Source organism: Peromyscus maniculatus, chromosome 20, assembly GCF_049852395.1.
Source record: "Peromyscus maniculatus bairdii isolate BWxNUB_F1_BW_parent chromosome 20, HU_Pman_BW_mat_3.1, whole genome shotgun sequence".
NCBI classification, from domain to species: domain Eukaryota; kingdom Metazoa; phylum Chordata; class Mammalia; order Rodentia; family Cricetidae; genus Peromyscus; species Peromyscus maniculatus.
Genome location: NC_134871.1, coordinates 8,444,219 through 8,468,984, shown reverse-complemented (window position 1 = coordinate 8,468,984; position 24,766 = coordinate 8,444,219). Strand labels below are relative to the sequence as shown.

The 24,766-nt window shown below is 40.5% G+C and overlaps 1 protein-coding gene across 6 annotated transcripts in view; it reads left to right on the top strand.

The window, feature by feature from the left end:
* The window catches only part of Col14a1 (collagen type XIV alpha 1 chain), a 201,637-nt gene that overhangs the window by 8,235 nt on the left and 168,636 nt on the right, over window positions 1-24,766 (top strand). For 4 of the 6 annotated variants that reach the window (XM_006982385.3, XM_076555765.1, XM_016000928.3 and 1 more), the window contains exons 2-4: window positions 9,922-10,052; window positions 18,854-18,970; window positions 23,064-23,207. In XM_006982385.3, coding sequence (XP_006982447.2) covers window positions 9,965-10,052; window positions 18,854-18,970; window positions 23,064-23,207 — 349 coding nt within the window. In that variant the 5' untranslated portion in view covers window positions 9,922-9,964. The remainder of the gene's footprint in view (window positions 1-9,921; window positions 10,053-18,853; window positions 18,971-23,063; window positions 23,208-24,766) is intronic. The other 2 variants (XM_076555764.1, XM_042264652.2) reach the window with 1 other exon arrangement.

Here is a 24,766-nt window from a genome sequence, read left to right as displayed (position 1 = left end):
TCACTGCTTATCACCACTTCCGTTTCCTCTCCGTTAACCTGCTGCCCAGGGGCCAGAATGAGAACTCTCTGAGTGCTCTCTGTGTAGTAGGGTGATCATCTTTCTTTTGACATTAGATTTTAAAAAGGAGTGTACCAGGCAATGGTTTTCAGCCCGGCATTTTCGTCCCCTTTTGCAGTCCCCCTCCCCCACCCCATACTCCTGCTGGTCCCCTTCTTCCCCCCGTCCCCTCCTGCCTTCAAGTCATATATGTTCTATTACCATTTCTCTCTCCTCTTACTTACCCTTTTTCTAAAGATTTATTTTATTCAGATGAGTGCTTTGCCTTCGAGGATGTCTATACCATGTGTGGGTGCTAGGAACTGAGTCTGGTTCTTCCCAAGAACAAGGGCTCTTAACCACTGAGCCAACTCTTCAGCCCGAATGTTCTCATTTCCTTTTCCTTTTTTTTTTCTTTTTTCTGAGACAGGGTGTCTCTGTGTAGCCTTGACTGTCCTGGATCTCACTTTGTCAACCTGGCTGTCTTCAAACTCAGAGATCCGCCTGCCTCTGCCTCCTGAGTGCTGGGATTAACACATGAGCCACCACTGCCTGGCTCTTACCTACCATTCTTAAGACATTATTTCCCATTTCATGGTTCTCTCTCTGGTTTTATGATCCATACTCCACCCTCCACACACATATATGAAAATTAAAATCTACTCTTCACATGTAATTATGCAGTATCTGTCTTTCTGAGTCTTACTGGATGGAGTATTTTCCAAGTCCTTTGATTTTCCTGCAAATGTCATGATTTCATTTTCAGAGACAGACATTGTCTTACATATATCATTGACAAAGAAACAAGGAATGGCTGACATGCCGTCCATCTTGTGCTAACGTTCCTTTCATCCCAATTCATGCTTCTGTTAGCTTTGCATTTAGCTTTCAATCTTGCTTTTTAATGGAATTGTAAGTGAGCTCCCTAAGGGCAACACATGGTATAATGTTTTGTACCTTCTTTAGTACCAAGAATTCCACTTTGGTTATATAGAGGGCTCTCAATAAGTGTCGGAATGATAATTTCAGTGCCATAAATAGCTGTCTCTCTCAGAGCCTGGGTCACCAGCATCTGTGTATACCAGGTGGCTAAGAGCAATTCTGTTTAAGTTTGTAGGGTTTATAAACAATGACTGGTGGGAATGCTCTTCAAGATTTGATTGTATATATGTATAAGTGGCAAGAGATATAACTGTTGAATAAACATTTGAAGGACTTTTGATAAAACCGGCTGTATGCTAAGCTGAGAATTCTTTGAGAGTCTGTAAGCACTGGTTAATGGCTTCACTTGGGTCTTTGCTCTTTATTAAACCTGACTACACAAATGAGATCTGATAAAACAAATACACAAACTAGAAGAAGCATGCTGAATTAGCACTGATCGGGCTAATTTAAGGCTGTTTGTAAGGTTATGACAATGTTTTGACCACACTTATGCTACGCAATATCAGCTCTCCCCCAATTTGATCTGTACCTTCTGCTTTCAGAATTAAGTAGCCATTTCTGACATGGTGTATTTAAGAAGAAGAAGAAGAAGAAGAAAAAGAAAAAAATAAAAGTAGAGTTACTTGTTTATTCAGACTCTTGGGCAAAGTTTCAACAAATGAAGATTTGACATTTTTGAAGATGTAAAAATTTCTCATGGCATTTAAACAGAAATTGAGACTTTTCTTGCTCTACTTCTCTGTCCAGAAGTTTGGCAACTTGGCAGAAAAGCTTGGGAAAATTAAGATGCTCTTGCTAATCCCTAACTTAAAGTAAACAACAAAAAGAATTTAAAGATAGGCTCTGCATACAAGCTTTATTTCCACTCTTATAAATAAAACCATTTACCCCCAAACTGATAAAAGGAGTGCAGTAGGTACTTAATTAGCTAAACAGTTTGAAAAATATTCACTTCCAATGCCACATGTTAATTATTGTCAGTCAGCACCAAGACACAGGAACTGCAATGCTTTGATAAAAACAGACAAAAGGCTCTTGCCCTGATATGGCTGGAGAAGGGACCTTTTCTTCCTGGGTTAGAACAGTCTCACATAACCTGATGCGCATAACCTAGTGTGAAAGAGCCTATGGGACAGATGTGGTCTCTTTCCTTGACTTGTTCACTTGAAACCTAGAGTTACCATGCTCGGGGAAGGAATTATTAGAATGAATATTTCATCTATAGTTTTCTTTGAGGATATATTAATCTGAGTAGGCTGAGGTTGCCTACTGGAATCTTTTCACACAAGGGCTGCTCAATCCCTTTGGATTAGTTAGCTAACCTGTAATAAATTAATTCAAGCTCAAATGCTGTACAGATATTGAATATTCCACCTCTTCTATGGTTTCTTTATGAATGAATTGCACAAAGAAAATAGTTATATATTCTTCCAGATACACTATATCTGGGAGATATATTTATATCATTCTGACATAAAACCAGAATAGTGAGGCTGAAGTGTAGATGAGTTATACTACTCTAACAGTTTATAGAATTATGGTATTTTATTAATTCTGAAGACAAAGCCTCGTATAGCTCAGACTAGCCTCAAACCTGCTCTCTAGCAGAGGTCAGTCTTGAACACTCGATTCTCCAGCCTCTGCTCCCCAAGTGATGGGATTGTAGGCTTGCACCACCACTCCAAGGAAGATTTATATTTTATTGCATTCACCAAAGTAACTCTCGGGTTAAAAGGGAAAGGAAAGCTTGCGTGATGCTGTCAAAGAAAGAATAATGGTGCATCAATGGAGGATTAAACAAAACAATAAATGAACATCAAAAAAGAACATTTTGCTATCAACCAGAAGTTGAAACAGAAAACAACCATTACTGATAAATGCAGAAATAAACTGAAAAAGGAAAAAAAAAAGCAATAGACTTGACAATTTATCAGACTCTTGTTCTTAAAAATTGCAAATTGGACATATCCTTAGCCTGTGTATTTTTTTGTCAGAAACATACTGATTTAGAGCTTATAAACAGAAAAGAAACAGTTGGAGCTGAGATAATGTGACAGTGTATGAGCAAACATGAAAATCCATATAAGAAGAAAAAAAATCCGGGGAGATATCCAGATCAGAGCCAAGAAGTGTAAAATTTAACTAGATAGAAAACAAAAGAAAAGGAGAACAAGGAAAAGGTTGTGCATGAAACAGCCTCAAGAAGGGAAGCAAGTCACTGGACAGGACAAAGATGACAATAGACGCTCTCCAGTTTTCCTTAAGAAGCTGGAATAATCTTGACACCAAGATTTCTCAAGAAAACTATGTCAACCTTAGCTATTGACATAACTTGAAAATTTAGCTGCACACATTGGAATTTTAGTGTAAAAATGATCCTATGCTAGTGCAAGAAGATACGTGAGTCTGGAAGGAAGCTCCTCAGAGGAGGCTTTGCACTGGGCAGGGGGGGGGGGCGCGCTGATTGGCAGCTGTTGAAAAAGGTCCTGTGGTAAGCCAATGCACCGATGGGCAGCACAAATTCAGTCCAGGACTAGACTCTGGCGCCAGAACTCTGTGCAGGAGGCTCACCCAGATGGACAGAATCTTGGGATCCTGGAGATGAATCGTTGCCCAAGTCTTGCCTCATGCAGACGTGGTTTTGTCTTCAAAACCTTGGATGCTAAGTCACTGTTATGGGAATTTGGATAGAGCAATTAGTAAGCAAAGGGCTAGTTCCCGAGTGGCGGTGCAAGCTGAGACCTTCTCCTGGATCTCCTTTTGTGTGTTGTGCAATCTTAAGAGAAGCCACTCTGGCAGCATGTGCCACTGCTTCAGGAGAGCAGAAGGCCCTTGGGATGTGTGATCGCTAAAGTATTCATTCATTGTGGGAAGTGTGCAAAAAGCAGTTGCCTCCCCCAGCGGCATTCTCAATGGGATAAGGACCCCAATATTTGCATCGCAGCCTATCTCTCCCCCTGTCTAACTGGAGAAGCGGAGGTTCACTCTAAGGCTCTTCTGAGACAGTGCTGCAAGCAGGATGTCTCCTCCTTTATCTTCAGTCCCATGATGAAAAGGCATTCATCTGTAAGGTTCTGGAGTAGATCACAAAGGAGAATGACCCTGGAGGGTCTGGAAGGAGCCAGAAAAGCAAGATGAGATCTATGCCTCAAAAATGGGAAGAAAATCCCTAGGTTAGTCCTGACTCAGATCCAATTGACCCTGACGTTCCTTATCCAGCAAAACTCAGCAGAGCCTTGAGACCATTTGTGGCTGCCACTAACAAGGCCGTGTCCCAGGTGTCCCCACAAATGAGGCAAGAGTCTAACCTTAGGAAGCTCCTCTAAGGAGGTCATGGGGCTTTAGTGTCAATAGTCACTACCTGATGGCGCCACCGATCTCTTACCTATCTATGGCATTTATAGACTTGGAGAGGGCTAAGACTTCTAGGGACCTTCTCTCTCACTTAATGAAGTTTTTCCAGAATTGATGAAAGATTATCTTCCATCCCTGCCTCTAACCTAAAGCTTGGTTGTTACGTGCCTTGCTAGATTAGATCTGTTCCAAAGACTGAGCTCGCATCTTTCAGAAGAACATTCAGGCTGGACAGCAGTGGCACATGCCTTTAATCCCAGCACTCGGGAGGCAGAGCGGGGTGGATCTCTGTGAGTTTGAGGCCAGCCTGGTCTACAGACTGAGTTCCAGGACAGGCTCCAAAGCTACACAGAGAAACTGTCTCAAAAAAATTAAATAAATAATATAAAATAAGAACATTCAGGCCTGGAAGAAGTATCATGAGAGCCATTTAAAACATTTTCGACTGAATAAGCAACATGTGTTCGATTAAACACTCACATGCCAGAGTCTCTTGCCAAGCTTTGTAACCTAGGAGACATAGAGGGCAACTCTTTGTATATTCCAACTACACCAGGGATTTTATCCAGACGTCCCACTATCAAGGACCTCAAAGTAGAAATACCAGAGAAATTTATATAAATTTATGTAAACCTGTGTTCCTGGCATTCGGGAGGTCGAAGAAAGAGGATTAAGGTCAGCCTGGGCTTCATAAGGAGAATTGAAAAAGGAATTAAAAAAAAAAACTATGTTAAAAAAAAAAAAAGCAACCAAACTCATGCTCTTCGTTTGAAGACGGAGGACACTTTAGATGGGCTAGAGATTTGGTTCAGAGGTTAGGTGCACTTACTTACTGCTCTTGGAGCTTTCTGAACCCAGCACACACATGGGACCTCTCCCAACCACCTGTAACTTCAGCTACAGGGGATCCAATGCCCTCTTCTGGTCTTTGAGGGCAATGGCACACACACACACACACACACACACACACACACACACACACACACACACACACACAGAAATAATATTTTAAAAAATTTTAGAAAACAGCAGTTTTGCTCTTCAAGAAAAGTTATAGCAACTGTTATTAATGAACCATCTTTTAATTTATAAGTTGCAATTAGGTGACTTTAATTGATTTGGTGTTATTTTTGTCCTTTTGTTTTTGTTTTTTGTTTGTTTGTTTTGAGACAGGGTTTCTCTGTGTAGTTTTGGTGCCTGTCCTGGATCTCACTCTGTAGACCAGGCTGGCCTGGAACTCACAGAGATCCGCCTGGCTCTGCCTCCAGTGCTGGGATTAAAGGCGTGCACCACTGCTGCCTGGCTTATTTTTGTCTTTTTTGGACATACATCTACAATAGAGGACATGCAAGCACTTTAAAGCTTAAGACATTCAGCAATTCATTGGCATTATAGCAGCCGACTTGTATTTAACTAGTTTCCTAGGACCTGGAGGGATGGAGATTTCAGCTGCTCTCATTCTCAAGAACGTAAATGACTAAGAGATCAAATGTGGAGTCACTAAGTATAAGTTGGTGAAATCTTTTTCAAAGATGGGGCAGGATCTGTTATTTCTATTTCAAAATGGCCTGGTCCAAAAGCCAGGGCTACTATAGTTATGTGGATATTTAAAAAACAATAACTCTCTTTTGTAGGTCTAGACTGCAATGGTAAGTTAGTGTTATCAAAAGAATTCATTATATATATATGTATATATTTGCAGAAATAAATAATTCCTTTCTCTAAGTTATTCTGGCAGATGATTTGGTTATAGCTGTGCAAAAGTGACTAATCCACTGGCTATGGAAATCAAATTAAAACAAGACTCATAATCACATTTACTTCTCAAATATAACCCCTCTGATGGTAGGAGTGATACAGCGTGGTACTTAGGTGCTGGTGGGAGGAAAAAAATCAGTGTAACTGTCCACACTGCATTGTGTAATTAGTTAAAAAAAAAAACCTCTTATCTTAGAGGGGCAAGGTGGCAATCCTACTGTTTGGGGCCCGAAAGCCGGAAGGTTATTAGTTCAAAGCCAGTCTGGATGACCTATTGAGACCCTGTCTCAAAAGACAAAACAAAATGTATATCTTGTTTTACCCAGCAGTTCCATATCTTGTATCTAGTGAAAGTCCATAAGTATCAGTAAGGATGTTTATTCCAGTGTTTACATTAAGAACTTTGGAAATAACCTAAAATTTTCAAATACTGACAAATAGTTTATATTCTTAGGTTTTCTTATAGTAAAAACATTGTTTTTAGGATCTATGATGGCTATTTTTTTGTACTTAAAATCCTGATTTTTATTTGTTTATTTTTATTGAAAAAATATTTTCATATAACAGGTTTTGATGTTTTTCTCCTACCCCAGTTCCTCTCAGATCATCCCCATTTCCCTATCCACAAAAGCTCATGTTCTTTTTTCTGTCTTTAAAAGCAAACAAACAACAAACAGACAAAAACAAAAGAAATACATATACACTCCCTTATACAAATTAAAAATATAAACAGAAGACCAATAAGATTAAAAAAAATCCAAAGCAAAAGGAGACAAAAGTCCATAAAAATACCATTGAGTTTGTTTTGTGTTGCTCATTCACTCTTGAACTTGGGACCTGCTCTGAAAGTGTGATCAATATACCCAATGTGACTCCACTGGAGAAAACTGATTTTCCTTTGCCAATGGTATCAGTTGTAGATAGCTTCTTGGTTAGGGCTGGGAGCCTGTGTCTACAATGTAGAACCACTTAAGAAGATAGCTTCAGTTGAGGGATTATTTAGGTCAGGTCCATCTGTTGGGGAATGTCTTGACTGCTAATGGATGTTGGAAGACCTAGCCTGTTGTGGGCATCAATGTTCTCTAGGCAGACAGAGGTTCTGAGCTAGACAGGGCAGGAGAAAGGTAGACAAGAGTATGCAGGCAGCAAGAGAGCATCCTTTTCTCTCTGCTCTTAGGTGAGGAAATGGTGTGAATTAGCTGCCTGAGTTCCTGCCTAGACCTGCCTCCAAATGCTCAACTGTAACCCAGAACTGTAAGCTAAATAAACCCTTTCTTCCTAAGCTGCTTTTGGTCAGGGTATTTTATCACCAAATTAGAGATGTAGCCAGAAAACAGGACCAGCAAGGAGGGATATTTTAAGGGATAAGCACATTGTAGCTTTGGAGCTTGTTCTGGAATTCACTCTGTAGACCAGCCTGGCCTTGAACTCATGGAGACCCACCTACCTCTGTCTCCCAAGTGCTGGGATTAAAGGTGTGCAACACCACTGCCCAGCTATATATTCATATATCGGATACTCTATGATATTGTTAAGTTACCTTTGCTCTTATGAAGAACAATTTTATATAATAAATGGAGGAGGGAATAAAGTGAGTGGATAGATGATTGAAGATGTCCAGTAGGAGAAGGCTTTTGACATCTTCTTACAGTTTTTAAAAGTACATTTAAATAACATATAAAAAGATTTTGTTAGGATGTTTCCATAACTGTACCTATTTCCATCACATTTATATCCCCATTACACTCTCTTATCCCTTCAACACTCTAACTGATCTTCTCCTTCTACCCAATCAGTCCCCTTCTACATTCCTGTCTTATGAATATTTAACCAATGAGTTTAATTATGGCTACTTCTGGGAGCATAGGGAGGTTATTATAGAAGCATAGACATCTTTTTTTTTTTGGTTCTTTCAACTTTTCTTTAAAATTTATTTTACAATACTATTCAGTTCTACGTAATAGCCACAGATTCCCTTGTTCTCTCCCTTCCTGGCCCCCTCCCCTTCCCCCCAGGCCACCCCCCATTTCCACCTCCTCCAGATCAAGGTCTCCCCCGAGGACTGGGATCAACCTGATAGACTCAGTCCAGACAGGTCCAGTCTCCTCCTCCCAGATTGAGCCAAGCGTCCCTGCATAAGTCCCAGGTTTCAAACAGCTAACTCAGGAGCATAGACATCTTGCCAATGGCTATGGAAATGTCACCTTAATCTCTAAGAACTCAGAATTTCTCTAGTGTAATAATTTAAAATAGGATTGTGGTCAGCAGACTGACCTTTTCAATTAATACCAAGCATAGTTCCTTTCTCCCCTCCCTCCATCCCTTCTCTCTATTTTTTCCTGCCCTTTATTTTTCCTGTTGTCTTCCTGTCTCTACATTCCTTCTCACTCTGTTCTTGTTCCTCATCTTTCACTAGCATTGAAAGAAATATATCTGGAAGAGTTTTTGATTCATATATATTAGAAACAAAAAGAGCCGTGAGAAAAGATCAAAGGATTGGAGATTATTCAACCTATGAGGAGAAAATTGAGCAATGACTTCACATTAGCAAGCTCTCTTTGATCACCAGTATAAAGGCTGTACTCATTCGTGTCCTGTGGGTAACGTAAGGCGGCAGGCAAGGTTTCACCTTAGTGTGATAGGCAGAGGACAGACACACAACTGGAAAAGACAGTTTCATGCAGACTATTCAGTTTATATTCGTCCTTACAGAAGAGACTCACAGTCTAGCCTGAATATCTCACCCTGTTCTAATGCCCCCATCCTCTTTCTTTTTTATTTTATTGAAAAAAGTTTTTTTCTTGTTCATAAAATATATTTTAATCATGTTTTACCTTCTCCCAATTCATCCCAGGTCCTCCCCACCTCCCTCCCTACCAAACTTTATGCTCTTTTCCTCTTTCTTTATAAAGAACAGACAAAGACAGAACAACAACAAAAGCCAACACACACACACACACACACACACACACACACACACACACACACACACAGAGACACAGACACACACACACACACACACACACAGACACACTCATAGACACATAGACACAGACACACATGCCTCCATAAAAACAAAAATCAAAATAAACAAAAGCAAAAGACTGAAAAGACAAGAAGTACCCAAAGTAATAGGAAGCAAAATGTCTACAAAATTAGCAGTTTGAGGTTCTTTTTGTGTTGGCTGACTACTTCTGGGCATGGGACCTGCCCTGAAACTCCACTGGAGAAAACTGATTTTCCGTAGTCAGCAGGTGTTAATTACAGATAGCTTCTTGGTGATGGGAAGGACTCTGTGTCCACCAGCCCCTCTGAGAGCTGTGATTCCATCTGGCTTGAACCTGGGCAGGCCTTGTACATGTTGCTTTATTCTCTGTGAGAGTTCATATGTGCTTTAGTATGTTGTGTCTTGAAGACATTATTTGCTTGGAGTCATCCATCACTCATCACCTCTGGCACTTACAATCTTAATGCCTCCTCTTTTTTTTTTCTTTTTTTCTTTAAGGCAGGGTCTCACTATGTATCTCTGTTTGGTCCAGAACTCACTATGTAGACCAGGCTATCCTTGAACCTATAGAGATGCGCCTGCCTTTGCCTCCTGAGTCCTGGAATTAAAGGTGTATGTCACCACACCCAGCTCTCCCAATTGTCTACAATACAGAGTTTTCCAGAGGAAAAGAACTTTCTTCTGCAGTTCGTATTTGAGAAGGAAGTCCCCAACGCTGTAGGGAGTTAATTCTTCCTGATAGCGCTATGCCACGATGGTCCTTGTGCTTCCCCTGGATGACAGAATATGCTGATTTTCCACCCTCTCTCTGTTTCCAGACAGCGGTTGCACCTCATGTAAAAGTTCGAAGATTAAAAAAAAATGAAGATTTTTCAGCGCGAGATGCGGTACTGGCTGATTCTGGCTTTTTTGGCGGTTGCTTATTTCTGCACCATCGTCCGGAGTCAAGGTAATTGAAAAACCCGGGAGTCTAGACTTTTGGGGTCTTCATTCTCACAATCTTCGGTTGGTACAACTGTGTTTCCAGGCAGGAACTCCATTAGCTTTTATTTACTTTATCAACTGTTGCAATGGAACACAGCGCTCACAGGGTTACCATGTCACCAGAAACTGGGCAGAGCCATTTGGAGGAGTGGATTAAGGAGGGTGCTGAAAAACTATCAGTTTAATCTGTGAAAACCAAGTCTGCATGTTGCCAGATCAGATATGTTAATAAGTAGCAACGGCATATACGTATGTGCATCTTATCCCTGTCTTATTTCTCATAGAGTCTATAACACATTTATTTTATTTTATTTTTTGGAGACCTAGTTCTCCCTGTGTACCCTTGTCTGGCTGTGAGCTCTCTGTGTAGACCATGTTGGCCTAGAACTTGCAAAGACCCACCTTCCTCTGTCTTCTGAGTGCGGGGCTTAAAGTTGTATGCTGTCCTACCTGGGACCTATAGTATATTTATATCACTTTAAACTTGGTTCCTTTTTTAAAAAAGTCCCTTTCTTAAAACTGAGCATAGTTTAAGATTGTTAAGTGTCTAGTTGAGGTTGCCAGTAATATGTGACTTTATTTTGACTCTGGAAAAAAGAGTTTGTGAAACTACTCTTTGCATTAACAAGATCTACACTGTTTTAAAACCCCTTTCTTAAAAGTCTGTAGTTGACAAACTACCATTCATGGGCTTAATCTGGCCCACTGTCTGTTTGGATAAACTTTTATTACACACGGATTTGTTTACATATTGTGGGTGGCTGCTTTTATGTCACAGTGGCAGAAGATAGTAGTCGTGACAGAGACTATGGCTCTTCAAAGCCAAACATATCTACTGTCTGGCCTTCTACACAGGATTGTGCTGTCCATGAAGTCAGTGCATATCACACACAGTGTGTACACACACCACTATAACTAGACAAATGCATGGTAATACAGAAACTTAACTGCTGCTGTTGAAATATCACTAGAGCAGAAAGTACAGACGTGACGAGGTATTTTAGGAATGTTAGTGTCTCATATGTGGATCTGAGGACTGCAAAAGTAAAATGCACGAACCACCATACCCTGCTTTTTCAAAGTGACTTACCTGTTTAAAAAGGCATGGAACTTGACTTCTTGCATGTTCAAATAGTTGTTGTACACCTGGGACTGATGGCCATATTTTCAACCACTTCATTGAACACATAGTGAGCAGTTAAGGAGGCAGGGTCTGCTTGTCTTATTTACATTGGTGAAAGTATGTTTTTAGAGGCAACTTACTCCCTGAACTCCATGATGCAAGACACAGGTCCTTAGGAATGGAACAAGTCACTGAAATGTTCAGCCATGCCACCTCAGTCTGGATTAATTTAGAACCTTCATTTGTGGATTGGAATAACTGATTGCAGACATCTCTATGCAATATCTTCAAAGGTGCACTACCAGATTCACCTTGTCAGCCAGATTCTGTCTCAAATGAACAGTTGAGGGGCACATTTTGTGTGTCTGTGGTTCAAGAACTAAGCTGAGAACCTGAGTAAGGCCTTTCCATCCCACCCCCCTCATCAAGAAGTATACTGGCCACTAGGTAGATAGAAGTCCTAACAGATAATCACAGTGCATATCCCATGGGGCTGTGGCAACGAGCAAAAGCTGGAGACTAAATGGACATTTGAACTGTTTCTGATTTTCAGATAATTTTATTTTGCAGAGATGGTAGTATTGAGAACAACACGACCTGTGCTCGCGCTTCATATGTTTCAGGCACAGGCAGGGCTGTCAGGCTGCTAAAATACCAAATTGTTCATAGACTGAGCATTGATGACTGAAGGAGGCAATGTGACTGGGGAGAAAAGTGTGGCTGCAGGAATGAGAGGGAGAAGAGATGGGGCATGTTTGCCGATTAGGTGTGCAGGCAGGCAGAAGAGAGGGAATGTACGAGGTGACTCTGAGGCTCCTTTACTGAGACCTGAGAGGAGGGGACAGCTGGCTCTGCCCCTTGTGTTGTTTCTGCTTCTGTATGTTTGCATCCCAACTGCTTTGTCACCGGAGCTCACTAAAAGCAGTGCTCTGTGTCTCTGCTACGAGAGAAGGTTTCAGTCTTAGAGGGCATTGGTTGGCCAGAATAGACGAAGGAGGAATTGTAAGTGGAAGATACTGAGTTCAGCCTTAGACAAATATGTGGGGTTTTAGGGTTTGGGGAGACGTACAGGTGGGGTTGGGAGTGTGCAGCCGATGGAGTTTATAGGAAAAAGTTTAGGACAGTGGAGTTTGTACTTGAGTTGTGTTGTACTTTGCAGTTAGGACTTGAGACCTTTGGGGGCACTAGAGGTGTCGTTAGAGAAGGCTAGCTCCATGCAAGGATGGCCAAGAGTTCAGTAGAAGAAAAATGGCTGATCGAAAGTGTCCAAGGCAGAAGAAGGAAGAAGAAGAGGAAGAGGAGGGGGAGGAGGAGATCAAGGAAACTACAAGGAGAGTCAGGGAGCTGCAGTGTCTGGAAGGGAGGGATGCAAGACTGTGGCCGCATGCTAAGCAGTCCAAGTAAGAAAAACGTTAGATGTCACTGGCTCTGGTGTCTGAGAATACACGAAAACTTCCAGAAAGCTTGAATTATTTCCACTCAGTTGCATGCTTGAGTTTGAGCAAGGGAAAAACATCCAAATCGCTTTACTGTGTTGATTTTATATTTTTATGAGCTGTATTGTAGTTAGCTCCTATGAGTTGGTCATTTTTTTTTTTTTTTTGATATGACCCTGAAAAGCCATGTAGACATTGTGAAACTGGCTTGGAACAAAATTGAAAATAGGAGAGATAGTCATTGTGGTCAGAAATAATATACCACAAACGTGTTCACTTCCTGATTTCCAGAACTCATGGATGAGTTACATGCAAATGGGAATTAGGATGTCTGCTCACCTTGTAATGATAGAAGGGTGGTATTCACACTTTGTCAGAATTTCACAGTAATTATACACTGGTTTCTAGCAATATTTTCTTAGGATGGTTAAAAGAAAGACTCATGGAGGTCAACTAACTGCCACTTATAAAGCTCCCAGGCTGGACACGGTGGCATTTGTAGCCCCCCCACTTGCTATTTTTAGCCCATACATTCATGAAGTTTGCAGCAGTAACAGGGAACTGATACAGTTGATATTAAAAGGGATATAGGAGGGTACGTGGAGACAGGAGGATCAAAAATTCATCATCTTGACCTACGGTCTTGTGCTACATAAGATCCTATCTCAAAAACAAAACAAAACAAATCCTTCAAGGCATTAAATGGAAGATTTCTCATGGAGGCTTGATAAATCTTTATGGAGACCCCTACATTAGCTCATGAGCACATACATTTTTGTGTTGTGAGTAGTCTAACATATTTGGGAATTGAAAATATTTGCCATATTGCTGTCTTCATCATCTTTATAATGGATCATGAAATTATAACATATTGTATTATAAGTGAGGTAAAAAAGAACTACTAGCATGTTCCACAATGAAATGTTCCTCAAAATTTAATTATTCCTATACATAAAACAATAGTAATGGGTGATACATTTAATGGAAAGCAATAAATAACATAAAAAAATTGAATTTTTTCAGATATTTTAGAAAAATAGCCAAAATACTTCTCTACTTTTAAAGTTTTTTTAAAGAATAAAAATCATGTTATCTCATCAATTTAGCATCATAAATTATGTTTTTGAGACAGGATCCTGTTATGTCGCCCAGGTTGGCTTACACCCCATAATTCTCCCACCTTAGCTTCACAAGGGCTAGGAATTGAGTCACGTGTCACCACAAATGTCTCTAAACTATGTTTTAAAGAGAAAACTATTCACTTATGAATTCTACTTGCAGCATCTCTATCAGAAGATATTTTTGATTGCAAAAAATTAATTTTTCTTTGGCCAATTTAAAATGTATTTACTAGTAGATAACATGGCAGATCATTTAAGCAAAATAGAAGTTCCACTCTCAAGTTTGGAAGAGAGAATTGCTGAAATCTAGGACATTCTCACCTAGGGACCAGCTATCTTTTCCTATCAAGCATGCCACTGAGATGAAACCACTCAGCTACTGTCCTTCCTTTCCTCACTGGACTTGAGTTTTGGATTCCTGGGGGAAGCCTGCTTGACCCGCCTTCAGGTGCTCTTGCATTTCTAAGCCTGGAGAGTGCGGCTGATTGATAGTTTATCTTGTTCAGTGGGAGGGGTGATGGTGCTCTGTGGAAGAAAACCAGAGTTCTGTTAGGTAAGAAGATGGGGTGTGGTCCTGGGCATTGACACACACATATACACAAAATATCTGTGGCTGCCTCCCAGTGTAAAATACAGTGTTAGAAACAACTGATGAAAATATATCATTAGCCATAAATCTTTACATAAATCATCATTTGTCAAAACAGCCATATTGCAACTGAGTTGAGAAAGAGGGGAGGAGAGAGAGAGAGAGAGAGAGAGAGAGAGAGAGAGAGAGAGAGAAACATACACAGAGAGAGAGAGACAGAGACAGAGAGAGAAAAAGAGACAGAGAGACAGAGACAGACAGAGATAGAGACAGACACAGAGGCAGAGAGACAGAGAGAGAAACACAGAGACAGAGAGATGGAAACAGAGACAGAGACAGAGAGAGAGACAGAGAAAGGAGAGTCCTATGAGAAGGAAGAGAAGAAACAGGAGAAAATTATCCATTGAATAAGCAGGTAGATTATGGAATAATATAAAAATGACTTTCCTCCCATAGATTCCCATGGAAAAACTGCTAAACTATTCCCTTTAAACAAAGCACAGAGCAACACAGCAAGACAAAGCCCTCCATGCTTTTAGTAACACGCCTCAGTAAAGAGAAGATAAAAGTGGATAGCTTTCCTCATTCCCCTTTGGGGTGACATTCATGTACACACAAATATTTTCTGTTGAGCCTAATCTCATATCACCATGGAAGAGTTTGTTGGCTTCCTCTGCGCTCCCAGTGTGTGCCCCAACCAAAACTTTACACTTGATTTTGTCTTTTTGGGAAGATTAGTATTTGAACTGACACAGATGAACTTTTTAATGATGCTCATTCAAGCATTTGCTGGTAAGGACAGCATATATGAAAGAGAAAGCACGTCCTTTGTGCTTGCAGAGGGAAGAAAAAAATCCACACAGAAATTCTTGTTGTGTGAGATAAGAGCAATTATTTTTCTATGACTCTTCACAGAGTTTCTGTCAATTTTGCTTGCCCTTGCTTTGGCTCAAGTCCCAGTGCCTTCCAAAGGCAGGGGGTGGGGGTAGGAGGCAGCTGACTTTGAAATCTAGAACTGCTTCTTGGTTAGCATTTAGTCTTTGCACCGTGTTTCTCCCCAAAGGCAAAAGTGTGTGCTTCATGTCTATCCAAGGATTTTTGTCTTAGTGATTGTCAGAATATTTATGCTTCTGTTGGCATTAGATGTGATCTGGCTTTTCACGGTCATCATGGGGTGGTGGTCATATGATCTATTTGTAAGTTAAAGACTTGACCTTGGCTGGACTTCGCTGTGTTACTTGCCTCACATTTTGTGCCCTTGAGGTCAATGGAAGACAAGTCGCTTTGGGTTCTAGATGACCATCTGCATTTCATAACTGTTTCCATTGTTTTCTGCTGGGAGCTTAGAAAGTTAGCTGTTGTCTAAAGAGATGCTGAGGCCCAGGGACTCACAGAGCATTCAAAGAACAGTGGCCTACGCAGGAAATCTTCTGCAGATGTCTACTGTCTAGCCTAACAATCCTGAGTGCTGTTAGCGTCTTGGCTCTCCTTGAGATTTCAGCACACCTGGCATGCCAGCCGAGTCCCCTGTACCGCTTAGAGTTGGTTTAGATCAAAGCCTCCTTCTGCGGCTGTCCTTTCTTATTTCATGGGTCCCAGGTAGGTCAGGTTGTCCTCACCAGTGCATTCATGCGAAAGCTTGTCGGTGATAAATGCCAACCCACTGATGTGATTGAACTCAGCAAGGCTTTCTCAGACTTTTAATTCATATTTGTAATGTTTCCCACAGGTAATAAAAATGCAGCTACACAGAGATTTTTGCTTTTGAGTTGAAGACTTAGAAAAAAACACCTTCTTTGTTCATTAAAATTCTGGGCACTAAAATAGTTGTTCTTGTGAGAAATTTGTATTTTCCCATTAGCCAGAAAAATGTAAACTCTTTTTTCCCATTGTATCAAGTTGAAACTATAAAACTAATGCTTTTGTTGTGCTGGGAATGGCCTCTCTACTTATTCATGGTTAAAGGCAGGTCTAAAGAGATAATGTTTTTGAGCAGTATCCCGTCAGGGCTCACTGATTTCACATGTTTGGATAGTTAAGATAAGTGTCTCAGTTTGGGTTTCTGTTGCTGTGGTAAACACCACAGCCAAAAGCAACTTGGGGAGGAAAGGGTTCATTTCAGCTTAGAACTCTCAGGTCATGGCTCCATCACTGAGGGAAGTCAGGTTAGGTACCAGAAGTGTTGCACGAATCCTAAATGGTGTTATAATAAAAACCTGGAGCCAGATCTTGGGGTAAATGCTGAAAGATCAGTGGAAACAAGCCATAGCCACTTCTCACCTCGACAGTTTCTCAGCCAATCCTGTCTGCACGAATCCTTAGACTGAATGTCTCTGAGTCCTCAGCTGGAAGGCTTTCTAGTTCCTGTCTTTTCACACCTTATATGCCTTTCTCTGCTCGGCCATTTCACTTCCTATCTCAACCTTCCTAGTGCTGGGATTAACGGCATGTGTGCTTTCCAAATACTGGTAGCAAAGGCATGAGATCTCAAGTGCAGGGATTAAAGGTGTGTGACTCCAAAGTACTGGGCTTAAAGGTGTGTGCTACCACTGCCTGTCTCTGTCTCTCTCCTAGACTGGATTAATCTTATGTAGTCCAGGGTGGCTTTGAACTCACAGAGATCCAGTTGGTTCTCTGCCTCCTGAGTGCTAGAAATAAAGGTGTGTGCCACCGCTTCCTGACCTCTATGTTTAATCTAGTGGCTGGTTCTGTCATCTGATCTTCAGGCAAATTTTATTGGAGTACAACAATATATCACCACACCCAGGCAGGAACTTGGAAGAGGAACTAAAGCAGAAGCCATGGAGGGATGCTGCTTACTGGCTTGCTCCTTGTGGCTTGCTCAGCCTGCTTTCTTGTAGAACTCAGAACCACCAGCTCACAGGTGGTATACAGTGAGTTGGGACCTTTCACATGAATCATTGATCAAGAAAATGCCTGATAGACCTTCCTATAGGTCAGTCTCCTGGAGGCATTTTCTCAATTGAGAATCCCCACTTCCTAAATGACTCTAGCTTGTATCAAGTGGACCAAAAAACTGACAAGACAAGTAGTAAGTTCTTTGTTTATCTAGCTCAGTGCAGGGTGGTTTGTTAATATGGATCTTTTTTTTTTTTTAACCAAGAAGCAGTGTATAGATTTCACTTGGGCCAGAGATTGTCCTTTCCCAGTGTGTGAACTTGAATAAGGCTTTCAGCAGCTATTCCTTGGTTCCTTTATCCTAAAGTCAGCCTAGTGACATACTTTTGTGAGCATTTAAATGAGTTTTTAAACTCCATCATTAGCTAAAGGGAGAGGAAGAGGAAGAAATTTTTATTGACTATCTATTATATTGTATCAATGAATCTAGGCTTTGGAGAAAGCATAAGGAAACTGGCTTTGGAAGAATTGGCCTTGGGATTCAGGCTGTTTAGCTGATCAATGGCAGAACTGGAAATCAAACTCATGTCCGAGCTTGTATTATGCCTCATGCCTTTTATGAATGTCTGTTTCCTTCCTCAACGCTGGGTCCCAAAGTAGAGAAAAGAAGACTGGCACAAAGTGGGTGATGAGTCCTGAAATTCTGCTAATGAATAACTTTATTTAGATATTATATAGGAAAAATGTCCATGCCAAAGGACTTCTTTTGAAACTTTGGGGCATTTGCAGAATCTGAAACATATTTTGAAGTTTTAATGACTTACATGAAAGTTAAGGGATCTAAACCCCTTTGTGATGTTTCAAAAGATCAAATACTATGGCCCAAATCATTATCATGTGCAACACACCTGATCTGCATAAACCAGCTTCTCCCGAAGAGTAGATCAGAGCTTAAAAAACACAATTACCTTGCATTGACCCTGAATTTATGATCACTATCTCTAATATTTTATTTATTTATTATTTTAAAATTGTGTGTGTGTGTGTGTGTGTGTGTGTGTGTGTGTGTGTATACACATGAGTGCAAGTTCCTGTCAAGGTCAAAAGCTGCCTTCAGATCCCCTGGAGCTGGAGTTACAGGTGGTTGTGAGCCACCCGACACAGGTGGGAACTGAACTTGGGTCATCTGCAAAAGCAGTGCTGACTCTTAACCACTGAGCCATGTCTCCAGCCCCTCTCAAATGTTTCAGAATGAATATTGTATTACCGTAATATGCCCAAAATAGTTTCCTCAATTATATAATCAAAAACATTTGATTGCTGCAGTGGAAAACTTGAAGTCATACATTCGATGATCCCAGTAAGGTAGAGAAGTTTTCATGTCCCAAGTAGGAAAATGCATCCTTGACACATGATGAAGTCAGTTTGCAAGACTGGTTGTCTCTGACAAATGGGTGTCCCTTGGGAGAAGAACATACTCACTAATCTGTCTTGTCTTGCACACTGATTGATTCATGACTAGGGTTGTAGAAAGAACACCTTCCAAGTCTGATGAACTCTTGTATAGTTTGGTCATGCTGCTTTGATTTTTTAATTTAATTGTTTTCATGTTTAAACCATTTTGTTTTTCCTTTTCAGTGGCTCCACCCACAAGGTTAAGATACAATGTAATATCCCACGACAGTATACAGATTTCATGGAAAGCTCCAAGAGGGAAATTTGGTGGCTACAAACTGCTCGTGACTCCAGCTTCAGGTAAGACAATCTACTATATTATCTGGAGCTTTAGGAACTTTTTACACATGGATGGTTAAAAATATGTAGTGCTGAATGTTGCTTTAGGATTGTGTGAAAGACTTGGTTTAATTTAATTTTTGAACTTGATAAATTCTCTTCTCATCGAGGAGATAATGTTTCCCAAAGTGTAAGGTCTGACTCTTCGGCTCAATCATGACTGATTTGCCTTATGCCAAAATTTCCAGAATATCAAAAACCCCTACCACTCATGTTTCGATATATAATAAATACTTTTGATCCATGGACCCTGTAAAGATACAATATGCTTGAGTATACAATACTTGTGCCTGTTGGAATAAGTTATAATTAATGAACTTTATAAAATGATACTTAGCAATTACACATCAAAATGTCAACTAGACATTGTGAAAATAAACTATAACAAATAAATATAAATTGAATAGATTTATTTGTCATTACATAAAGGTGTGGTATAAAATTGTAGGTGAAATTTTCATTCTCATGCTTTATATTTCTACTATACAGATAAAGTTATTCAAGGCAGGGCATGTAGGGGAATTGAATGATTGTCATGGAGACACAGAGAATCAGCATTGGATTTCTTGAGCACTAATTCCACTTCTGCTACAAGTAATGAGATCTGGGCAGGTTATTTAGCCTCCTAGGGCCTCAGTTTCTCTTCTGTAGAATGTATGAAACCATTATCACCCTCCCCACGAAAGCTTCCTGAGCATGCACATGGCATTTCCCAGGAGCTTATTTAAAATACAGATTATGAGATCCCAGCCCTAAACTTCCGAATCAATCTGAACTGTAAAAACATCCCAGAAGAATTCCTGTAAAATTGGAGTTTGGGAAGTACTGATTGTGAAGACCAAAGGAAGAAAAGAACACAGGTACAGCAGGGGTGCCATAGAGTGGTTGCTAAGGGACTGTTACCACAGGGATGCTCTTCAGGATGCCTCTCAGCTCCCATCCTCACACACAAGTACACAATAACTATCTGGTAACATTGTAACCTCAATGGATCAGTTACTTGCTACTGTGATAGAATGCCAGACACAAGCAATTCAAGGGAGAAAAGGTTTGTTTTGTCTCCTGGTTTCGGAGGTTGAGTCCGTGGTTACTTTGTCCATCCCGGCAGTGGGCATATGCGGCAAAGGAGAACTGTTGGCTTCACAGCTGACCTGGAAGCAGAGTGGGAGAGAAAGGCAATGTTGCCACTCAGCTGCTTTCTCTTTTTCTCCTTTTATTCTGACCTGGATCTCCAGCTCATAGAATGCTGCTGCCCATATTTAAAGATTTTTTTCCCTACTCAGTTAATTGTCTAGAGATACAACTGCACAGATGTCTACAGAGCTGCACCTCACCTAGCTCTTTTGTGATCTAGTAATCGTGACAATGATTAACCATGACACCTGTAATTCATTTTTTTTTTTTTTGAGCTGAGGACCAAACCCAGGGCCTTGCACTTGCTAGGCAAGTGCTCTACCACTAAGCTGAACCCTCAACACCTATATTTTTTTTCCTTCAAGACAGGGTTTCTCTGTGTAGCTTTGGTGCCTGTCCTGGATCTCATGCTATAGATCAGGCTGGCCCTGAACTCACAGAGATCTGCCTGGCTCTGCCTCCTGAGTACTGGGATTAAATGCATGTGCCACCACTGCCCAGCTAATACATGTTTTTATAAATAGAATTCAAATAGGTGATGAAGATGGGTTTTCAAAGCTGGACTTCTTTCTGTTAAGGACTATTTCTCAACTGATTTTGTGTTCACAAGTATGTAATCTTTTACCCATTATTTGATTTAGAATCCTCAAAAACATATAGGTACATTAAACACCTAGTTTCTAGCTTGATCACTAATATTAAGCATTACAGACTCATTCCAAGTCATTAACTTAAAGAACTGAGGGATTCCCTATGTCAGGTCTTGAAAATACATTCTTAGTCAGTACTTTAATTTTTATAGATTAATTGCTAATTATACTAACTTGTTAAGCACCCCAACCAAACATACATCACTGAGGAATCACAGTTCTTAGAAATGACTCAAGTGCCTTGTGAGCCAAACCTCAACAAAATCCTCCAATCCCCCCCACCCCTGCGCCCCCAGACAGTGTGCTCAAAAGCTAGATGCCTAACTTCTGTTTAAATATCTCTAATGATAAAAATTGTGAGATAAAATATTTCTTAATGAATATTAGGTTTACTTATCCACTGTTCTTATTACAGCGGCCAAACCCAACCAGTCCATTTAGATATACAAAAATCTATTTGATTAAACACAGCAAATAAAGAAGTTTAATAAATACATTTAACTACAAAACATTCACGGACATTTTAGCACTGTGAACCACTGTCCAAGTCTTTTTATGTCAATCTTTTCCAAAGAATGCTCCATGATGTTCTTTCTCTATTCCTGCATACCATTTCTCTCCTTATTACTCTGTGTCTGGCTGTGTAGCTGGGTGGCTGGACCCTGAAGTCCTCCTCCTTCCTAGTTTCTTCTTTGATCCTTTTTCTTCCCAGATTTCTCCTTCTATTTATCCTCTCTGCCTGCCAGCCTTGCCTATCCTTTCTCTTGCCTTGCTATTGGCCATTCAGTTCTTTTTTAGACTATCAGGTGTTTTAGACAGGCACAGTAACACAGCTTCACAGAGTGAAACAGTATACCATGAACAAAAGTAACACACCTTAAAATAATATTCTTTAACTAATGAGTTTCAAATGATAAGGGTTTATGAAACAAAACAACTTAACATCTGGAACACTTAAGAAATTGGCTTTGGTAAGAGAAAACTCAGTTTTGTCCTTCAGCAGCAGGCAGCATGGATAATAGCAAAAACCATTTCAGATCCAGATATTAATTTTATTGGAATTCAATTAAAATTTAAAAATAGTATATGCTACATTTGATTAATTTATACCTTTCTGAGGGCTGTTAGAGGGACAGAAGTTTTGAATTAATTTCCCCTTCATTTCAGATTAATTTCTGCCAGAAATTCTAGGGGGAAAAAAGGTGTTTTGAAGCTTTGTATAGACACGTGGTATTTAACCAAAAGCATTTTAAAGAAAGCATTAGATGTCTGTATAGTTTGATGGGGATTTTGAAATTTTTTTTAATGAATCAATCTGACTTAAGTAGCCAGGCAATAAGTACTTCCTTCAGCACCTTGAGGCAGTGATGGCCAGATTTAAGATAGTTAAGTTGTTTATGATTCAAGGATGCTTTGTATTACTCCAGGGAGCAGAGGCAAACAATATCAGCATGGCTAACAGCATCCAGCCAGCTCCTTGTGCCCTGTCCATGTCCATCCCCCACACTTTCAAGAGGCGTTCCTTGTAGCTAGAGTTTTCCTGCCTGGCCCACAGTCAAACTGTATGGCCATGGCAGGCTTCTTGCTAACTGTTCTTATAGCTTAAATTAATCCATTTCCATAAATCTATACCTTGCCAGGTGGCTCGTGGCTTACTGGCATCTTCACATGCTGCTTGTCATGGCGGCGGCTGGCAGTGACTCTTTCTGCCTTCCTGTTCTCTCTTTTCTCCTCTGTGTTAGTCCAGCCTATACTTCCTGTCTAGTCACTGGCCAGTCAGTATTTTATTTATTGACCAATCAGAGCAACACATTTGCCATACAGAACATCCCACAGCAGTTCCTCTTCTCTTTGAAGACTATCTGATTTTGAGCATCTGCTTTCTAATCTTATACTGCGGTTTCCCTTAGATAATCAATGTGATAGAGTGTTATGATGAAAGTCTTTTGTAACTGGGTTTTTTTTTCTTTATCTAACCTGGGCAACCATTTGTTATCTGAAGCAGAAAGGATATGCTGAACATGAGAATAAAAATTACATTCCAGTTAAGCTCTGGGCACACATACATTAGGTGTGTGTATTTCAAGGGGCGTTACCTACCGTCTGATAACTATCAAAGTGTGTTGTGCATTGTAAATATATACAACCAAAATTTTTAAAAAATGTAATGCCTTTGCCTTTTAAAATTCTTGAATTGTGGTTAATAAAAGTTCTCAGAGCATGCAGTTCCTTACAGCTTCGAGTGGACTTACCTTTCTGTTTTACTACAGGGGGAAAAACCAACCAGCTGAACCTGCAGAACGCTGCAACAAAAGCGATCATTCAAGGCCTTCTGCCAGAGCAGAATTACACAGTTCAACTTATTGCCTACAATAAAGACAAAGAAAGCAAGCCGGCTCAAGGCCAGTTCAGAAGTGTGTATTGACAGTTTTTAAGTACCACTGGGGGGCTCTTGGCTTAAAATACTAGATGTGTGAGGGAGGCTTTTGAGATATTTTGCCTTTTTGACTTACGAACAGACATTTAGTGAGTCAACCTGTCCTCAGGTTCAGATGACACGTTAAACTGTTTGAGATTCTCCCATAGTCCAAAAGCTATTAAGAGGTTTTCAGTTTATTAAGAAGTTTTCAGTTTAAGTCATTCCTGCCTCCCTCGTGATTGATGGCACTCCAGCCTCCCGCATCCTAAATTGTTACAGAAGTACCGGAAATGATGTCTCTTAAGGTTGATGAGAAACAGGAAATGAGAGGAGCAGAAGCAGTCCATTGCTTTTGAGTGTCAAAGCTTTGTGATTGATCATTTCAAGAATTGCTCCTGCTGAACAGTAGCGGAAACCCCGGGGCCGTGGGGAGCTTCCCCATTGGCTTCTCCCTCAGAGCACGTGAAGAAAAGCTGTTTATGTTCCGCTTGCTCCTCTCTGTGGGCCAGTCGCTGTGGCCGGCCAGCCTTCTTGTAGACAAACTATGGGAGTGCATTCTGTGACTTAGCTCTTACTGTTACGGGTGAGATATGGGGGCATTTGTTCTGCTCATGTAGAAATAAATTTGTTTGCAGGACCTTCTTTCCCCTTTTGTATTTCGCTGATATTCTTGCTCCCTTATGCGATGGAGCTAAATTTAGTTTGGTTTTCCTCCCTTGAAAACTTCCATGGTTACACGCTGGAAGGTGGTGGTCATGATAAAGTCTTGGGAGATCTGGATTTTTTTTTGAACAAAATCTTTTGATACATAAACAATTTTTTTTGGACTTTAAGAGCAGCGAGAAACCCTTGTGCTGGTAAATTGATTACTACAGTACCGCTTTGTTGTGGGGCCTTTATCCTTTCTGCCCCGTTCCCCTTTCCTTTCCTCCTTCCCTCTCCTCCATCTCTTTCCTCTTCCCTCCCTATTTTTTTCTTCTTTTGAGACAGGGTCTTGTGTTGTAGATCAGGCTAGCTTGGAAACCAAAATGTAGCCTAGGCTGTCTTGGAACTTGTGAGCCTCCTGCTTTTTTTTTTTTTTTTTTTTTTTTTTTAAATCTCCAATCCTGGGATTGACACTCAAAAGAAATGGCCTGCTTCTCCTTTTCTCATTTCCTGTTTCTCACTGACCTTAAGAGACTCATTTCCGGTACTTCTTTAACGATTTAGGAGGCAGGAGACTGTGTGCCACTACACCAGGCAGGACAGTTTGTTTCTAACTGATTTTGTTCCTACATGAAGGTAGCATCATTCATTATACTTTCTGTGTGACCTTTGGGCCCAACTTCCACTGAGACTTGTTTTTCAAAATTCAAATGTAAGCTGGTGCTGTTGTCTGTTTTGGAACACTTCTAAGCCACCAACTTTTCTCCTTGGAAGTGTGTTCCGCTGGCCTCTGCTTGAATCAGCCTGCCCATCTTAACAGGGGTACAGAAGTGTTCCCCTTCCAGGAACAGACCTGCAGATGCCCATGTTTGAACTATTCTCATTATTTCCTGGAATGCTTTATACCTC